Source organism: Ruditapes philippinarum, unplaced genomic scaffold, assembly GCF_026571515.1.
Source record: "Ruditapes philippinarum isolate M1 unplaced genomic scaffold, ASM2657151v2 ctg13913_1_1_1_1, whole genome shotgun sequence".
In the NCBI taxonomy this organism is placed as follows: Eukaryota; Metazoa; Mollusca; class Bivalvia; order Venerida; family Veneridae; genus Ruditapes; species Ruditapes philippinarum.
In genome coordinates, this window is record NW_026863372.1 from 15,105 (window position 1) to 22,413 (window position 7,309).

The following is a 7,309-nucleotide window of genomic DNA, read 5'->3' on the forward strand; positions in this document are numbered from 1 at the left end:
CTTTCAGTATTGTCTTAGAGTCTTCTGCAGAAGGGGTGAAGCAAGTCTCCAGAGTGAAGCAAGTCCAGGAATTGCAGCAAGTCTAAGAAGCGAAGCAAGTCCAGGAATTGCAGCAAGTCAAAGAAGCGAAGCAAGTCCAGGAATTGCAGCAAGTCTAAGAAGCGAAGCAAGTCCAGGAAACGATGCAAGTCTAAGAAGCGAAGCAAGTCCAGGAAACGCAGCAAGTCTAAGAAGCGAAGCAAGTCCAGGAATTGCAGCAAGTCTAAGAAGCGAAGCAAGTCCAGGAAGCGCAGCAAGTCCAGGAAGCGCAGCAAGTCTAAGAAGCGCAACAAGTCCAGGAAGCGCAGCAAGGCAAAGAAGCGCAGCAAGTCTAGGAAGCGCAGCAAGTCCAGGAAGCGCAGCAAGTCTAAGAAGCGCAACAAGTCCAGGAAGCGCAGCAAGGCAAAGAAGCGCAGCAAGTCCAGGAAGCGCAGCAAGTCCAGGAAGCGCAGCAAGTCTAAAAGCGCAGCACGTTCAAGAAGCGCAGCAAGTCCAGGAAGCGCAGCAAGTCCAAGAAGCGTAGATAGTCCAGAGGTGCAGCAGGTCAAGAAGCGCAACAAGTCCATCCGTCAAGCAAGTTCCTTACGTTCTTAAGACAAAGTCACCTTGTGTAGTGGACCCACCAAGACTTACGTCTGACAAATTGTGGGCTCGTCCGGGATTTACTACACAAAAGGTTAACAACAAAAGGCAACATGAATTATGACGAATGGATTAGGTTGGGAGAGAGACTAGGTTTAAAAGGGGAAAGCCTAGCGACATTCATTAAAGAGAAGGAAGCAGAGTTCATTGACAGAGAGGAAAGGAAACTTAGGAGAGAAGAAGAGAGAAGGTTACATGAAATGCAACACGAGTTGCAGTTGAAAGAAAAGGAGTTGGAAGGCGAAAGAATAAGATTGACCAGACCGTCAATGGAAGGGCCTGGTAGAACGACTCATCCTAAACTTCCGAGATTTGACGAAGTTCATGACGATATGGATGCATATATTGAAAGATTTGAGAGGTATGCATTAAGCCAAGGATGGGAAGAGGAGACGTGGGCAATGAGTCTGAGTTCCCTTCTGACAGGGAGGGGACTTGAGGTTTATACAAGCATGTCCCCTGAAGAAGCGTGTGATTACACCGTGCTGAAAACAGCGGTCCTGAAAAGGTACTTGCTTACTGAAGAAGGATTCAGGGCAAAGTTTAGAGCAAGCAAGCCAGAGACAGGAGAGTCTGTTCATCAGTATCTGTCTAGGTTAAGGCGATACTTTTCAAGGTGGACTGACATGGCACAGGTGGAACAGTCTTATCAATCATTGTGCGAGGTGATGGTAAGAGAACAGTTTATTCAAAGCTGCTCCACAGACCTGGCCATGTTTTTGAAAGAGAGGGCGCCAAAGACAATGGCAGATCTAACCCAAATGACAGAACAATATGTGGAGGCACACGGTGGTAAATTGGCTTCCACGAAACAATCATCAAGTAATGGACAAAAAGTGTTAGAAGCAGAGCGTCGAATGGATAAAATATCATCACCAATTGGGAAAAGGTTCCCTGAGAGAAGAGAACGAGTCTGCTTTGTTTGTAAGAAACCTGGTCATCTTGCTAGGGACTGTCGATTTAAAATATTGACTAATCGAGAAACTCCATCGTTAAAAAGTGAAAAGAGAATTTCAGCAGCATGTACACACGTTGATTCAAGAGATGTTCCTGTGAAAACAAAGGCAAGCGGCCACTCAGAATGTGGAGAAATCCGTCAATTCTTTTCAAGTGGGTGTACCATAGAGGAGATGGATGAAGTAAGAAACCTGGACATTAGAAAGGGTTTTATTGGTGAACGAGAAGTAAAAGTACTTAGAGATACCGGTTGTGAGTCGGCTGTGGTGCGGAGAGAATTTGTGAAACCCGCGCAATTCATAGAAAAACAGGTAGTAATGATAACAGTTGATGGAGAAGGAAAAGTAGTACCTATGGCGAGAATCCATGTAGATACACCATACTTCGAGGGAGAGATAGAAGCGATGGTGCCGAAGACTTTGATATGTGACCTGATAATAGGAAATATCCCTAGGGCTAAAAATGTACCATGTCCAAAATGGCACAGTCTAAAAAATGAGAAGAATGCTACAGCAGTAGTGATGACCAGATCACAGATAGAGAAAGCAGAAAGACCACGACGGGCATTACAAGTTCCAGAACCTTCCTGCGATAAAGAAATGAACGTGGATGACCTGAAGGGTGCACAAAAAGAAGATAAGACTCTAAAAAAACTTTGGAGTCTTGCAGCAGTTGGAGAGAGATTAAAGTTGGCTGGGGGAGCTGAGTACAAATACGAAGTCAAAAGGGGAGTCTTGTACCGAATATTTCGGAAACCCAACAGACCCAACGATCCAGAGGTGAAGCAGATCATTGTGCCAACGTGCTACCGACGGAGGGTAATGGAATTGGCACATGAGTCCATCGTAGGAGGTCATCTTTCTTCACAAAAGACAAGTGACAGGGTTATGTCGAGTTTCTATTGGCCTGGAATTTGTGGTGATGTGACGAGATTTTGCCGTTCTTGTGATATTTGTCAAAGGACCATACCAAAAGGACGAATTAAGAGAGTCCCACTCGGACAAACGCCAATAATAGATGAGCCGTTTCATAGAGTTGCAGTGGATTTGATCGGCCCCATAATACCAGCATCGGAGAGTGGTAATAGATACATATTAACGATAGTAGACTATGCAACTCGGTACCCTGAAGCTATTGCGTTACCCAGAATCGACACAGACAGAATAGCAGAAGCAATGCTCGAAGTGTTTTCAAGAGTGGGTTTCCCAAGCGAGGTCCTCAGTGACCGAGGTAGTCAATTCACATCAGACTTGATGAACAAAGTGTGTCGCCTTATATCCATCAGACAACTGTTTACGACACCATACAATCCTAAGTGTAATGGACTTTGTGAAAGAATGAATGGAGTCCTGAAAGACATGCTGAAGAAGATGTGCCAGGAGAAGCCGAAAGATTGGGACAGATATTTGGCTGCGGTCCTTTTTGCTTACCGTGAAGTGCCACAGGCAAGCACCGGGTTTTCTCCTTTCGAACTACTTTATGGAAGGACAGTAAGAGGGCCAATGCAGATTCTGAAAGAAATGTGGACAGAAGAAGAAGTGCCTGAAACTCGTAACACATACCAATACGTGCTTGATTTGAAAAACAGACTAGAAGAGACATGTAAAGTTGCAGCCGATAGTTTACGGAAAGCACAAGCGACGTACAAGCATCATTACGACAAGAAGACAAGAAAAAGGTCCCTTAACGTTGGAGACAAAGTGTTGATTCTTTTGCCGACAAATAAGAACAAAATGATGTTGCAGTGGAAAGGCCCAGGTGAAGTCATTGGGAAGATCAATCAGTTCGATTATAAGGTTAATATTGGTGACAGGAATGCCACATACCATATAAATCTATTAAAAAAGTATGAAGAAAGGACAGACAATGCCATTGTAAGTATGGCTATCGTCGAATCAGACAAATATGACCATATAGGAGCAGTTGATGACGAAGACCTTCTTGAACTAGCAGCCATCGCTGGAAAAGAAAACTTCAAAGATGTAAAAGTTTCAGACGAGTTATCCCCAGAACAAAGACAACAAGCCCTCAAATTGGTAATGGCATACAAAGATATATTTACAGATCAGCCAGGAAATACAACTCTTACTGAGCATACAGTCGACTTAACGACGAACACGCCTATAAGACAGAAGCAGTATACCATGCCATATGCCAAAAGAAAAGACATAGACACAGAAGTGGAATCAATGTTGAACTCAATGATTATAGAGCCGACCGTTTCAGAGTACAACTCACCTATAGTGTTAGTCAGAAAGAAAGATGGTACCAACAGATTCTGTGTAGACTTCAGAAAGCTGAACGCAATCACGAAATTCGATAATGAGCCGATGCCAAACGTAGACGATATCATGGCAAAGCTTAAGGACGATGTCTTCTTTACAAAAATTGACCTGGCTAAAGGATATTGGCAGATTCCAATCAGGAAGGAATGTCGGCATTTGACTGCATTTTCAACCGACAAGGGTACTTACCAATTCCGCAAGATGCCATTTGGAATGGTCAACTCAGGAGCAACGTTTAATCGAATGATGAGAAAATTGCTAAATGGTTGCAGGGGTGCTGACAGTTATGTCGACGATATCCTTGGACATACAGTAACTTGGGAGAGCCACTTGCAAATGATTCAAGATGTTTTCCAGATAGTCAGAGATGCTGGGCTTACCATACGACCTTCGAAATGCATGGTTGGTTTCAAGAACATTGGGTTTATTGGTCACATGGTCGGGAACGGAGTCTTACAGATGGAAGAAGATAAAGTCGAACGCATCAGACAAGCTGAGATTCCAAAGACAAAGCGTCAAGTTCGAGCCTTTTTGGGTCTGGCAGGGTACTATCGAAAATTCATACCATCATTCGCAGAAGTTGCCTCACCTCTGACTGACCTGACAAAAAAGGGCCATCCTAACAATGTGACTTGGGGAGATCCTCAGAACAAAGCGTTTAGAAACCTGAAAGAACAACTGACAAAGGCTCCGATCTTAAGACTGCCGGACTTCAATCGAGAGTTCGTTATACAAGCAGATGCCTCTAATGTTGGAATAGGAGTTGCCCTGCTACAGCATTACGATGATGGTCTGTTTCCCGTAGCATTTGCCAGCAAGAAGTTGCAACAGCGCGAACGAAACTATACAGTTACCGAAAGAGAATGCCTTGCTATTATCTTTGGAATAAAGAAATTCCAGAAATACCTTTATGGGAAAGAGTTTGTGATACAAACCGATCATAGTGCCTTATCATACATTCAGAAAAGTAAGCTGGAGAATGGCAGGCTGATGAGATGGGCCTTGTTTCTTCAAAATTATCGTTTCCGAATTCAGGCTATCAAAGGTTCACAGAACTTCTTTGCCGATTATCTTAGCCGACAAGACACCCAGATCACCGATGAAGACAATCAAGATACCTTGCCGAAAGAACCTGAGTGCTTGAATTAATCTTGACTTATTTTAGGTGAATATATATTCACTTGAAAAGAGGGGCTATTGTCAAGATTGTATTTTTTTTATTATTTTATCGTTTTATTTTATGTTTGTTTCAGCAGCACGAATCTGATTCAATTCATTTTTAAATCAGTTTTTAGATATTTAGCTGAATTTTAATTTGCACTTTATTTCATGTTGATAGGTCTTTTTAAACTCAAGTTATAAGTATTTTAGTGCGTCAAAAGAAACACACTTTTGTTTAATTTTACTACGACGTCGATTATATTGTGACGTCACGTCAATTGTTTTCTATCAGGTTCGTGCCGTTGCTATATATAGTGAGACAAATAAAGAAACCGGGATGCTCATTAGTAGTAGATCGGGAAAAAACAAAATTTAGTTCCCGAATAAGGACCTTTCAGTATTGTCTTAGAGTCTTCTGCAGAAGGGGTGAAGCAAGTCTCCAGAGTGAAGCAAGTCCAGGAATTGCAGCAAGTCTAAGAAGCGAAGCAAGTCCAGGAATTGCAGCAAGTCAAAGAAGCGAAGCAAGTCCAGGAATTGCAGCAAGTCTAAGAAGCGAAGCAAGTCCAGGAAACGATGCAAGTCTAAGAAGCGAAGCAAGTCCAGGAAACGCAGCAAGTCTAAGAAGCGAAGCAAGTCCAGGAATTGCAGCAAGTCTAAGAAGCGAAGCAAGTCCAGGAAGCGCAGCAAGTCCAGGAAGCGCAGCAAGTCTAAGAAGCGCAACAAGTCCAGGAAGCGCAGCAAGGCAAAGAAGCGCAGCAAGTCTAGGAAGCGCAGCAAGTCCAGGAAGCGCAGCAAGTCTAAGAAGCGCAACAAGTCCAGGAAGCGCAGCAAGGCAAAGAAGCGCACAGCAAGTTCTGGAAGCGCAGCAAGTCCAGGAAGCGCAGCAAGTCTAAAAGCGCAGCACGTTCAAGAAGCGCAGCAAGTCCAGGAAGCGCAGCAAGTCCAAGAAGCGTAGATAGTCCAGAGGTGCAGCAGGTCAAGAAGCGCAACAAGTCCATCCGTCAAGCAAGTTCCTTACGTTCTTAAGACAAAGTCACCTTGTGTAGTGGACCCACCAAGACTTACGTCTGACAATAAGAATGGGTTCCTAACAACGCAAAGTAGTTCTACACAGATTTTCTTGTCACACACAAGTGATAAGATTTTGAATTATCAGTAGTTCATTTTTGATTGTGTTATTTCTATCGTATATTATTTGCATGTTTTCAGGATATAATCAGTAAAAAATATCATTAGTATTCATTCGCGTTAACTTTGAGTAAGGAAGTAGTTCGTACCAAAACAAAGTTTTCGACGCTATTTTTGTATGTGAAAGCTGATCTCATCATTTTCTAAAAGTAGGTACAGAAAACTTACCAATATTATTTAAACCTAATGTAATCAGTTTTGGAAGTCTTATTTGGATTTCATGATGTGTAAACTAACAGTGTTGATAATTCAGGTGTCTTGATATATTTTTTGTTGTTTGAGTTGTTTCCCTTGGTTTTCCGCAATATCACTAGTTTTGTCTATGTTTAAGCGGCTTTGTTTGTAAAAAGTTCAAAGTGTTCTTAATTTATTGGAAATATGGATTATTGATAGTTGGTCAGTATTATTTTGAGTTGCATTTGGTTTAAATTAGTGTTTTATAGAGTGTATGTCATAGATGATTTTTTAATTAAGTAATGAGTGTGGTCTGATTTGAAATGTCATCAGTTTTCGTGATTTGGAACCTTTGAGAATTGTTTTCAGAAAAATCCGTTAATCTAGCTCTCTGTTTACTTAATCTCACATTTCATTCCTATCACTTTGCACATTGTGTTTATTATATTTTGCAGAAGTTACAGCAGATAGAGAGTTTGACAGTATGCGTGTTTGAAGAAGATAATGCTATTATTGGTACATTCAATTCCACGAACTGGTGAGTTAAGAATTTATTTATGATTATGATGTATTTTATAATAACTTCATTAAATGAACTTATGATTGTGGCGGCCAGTAGAAAGCATATAGCTATAGTATTAGAGGTGTCATCGATACTTAAGTAATGAATTATCGGCAATACAGCGATATATCGATTGCCAGGCTAAATTTTAGCTTTCAATTCTTTTTAATGTTTCCTAAGGACAATGACAAAGCAGTTATATTTAGACAAATGCAAAAAAGATAAACTATGAAAACTGAACAATTTGTTTTTTTTTATCACATAGCTATAAATGAAAACTAAAGACTAGGAACTATAAAGT

The 7,309-nt window shown here is 41.5% G+C and overlaps 1 protein-coding gene across 1 annotated transcript; it reads left to right on the top strand.

Moving 5' to 3' along the window:
- Positions 1-734: 734 nt before the first annotated feature.
- On the top strand, positions 735-6,984 carry LOC132721943 (uncharacterized; the record flags this gene model as incomplete). The annotated part of the gene is made up of 3 exons (XM_060706331.1): positions 735-5,059; positions 5,506-5,749; positions 6,902-6,984. Coding segments are annotated over exons 1-3 (4,652 nt in total), but the record flags the coding sequence as incomplete, so codon positions are not given.
- Between the last annotated feature and the right edge of the window lie 325 nt (positions 6,985-7,309).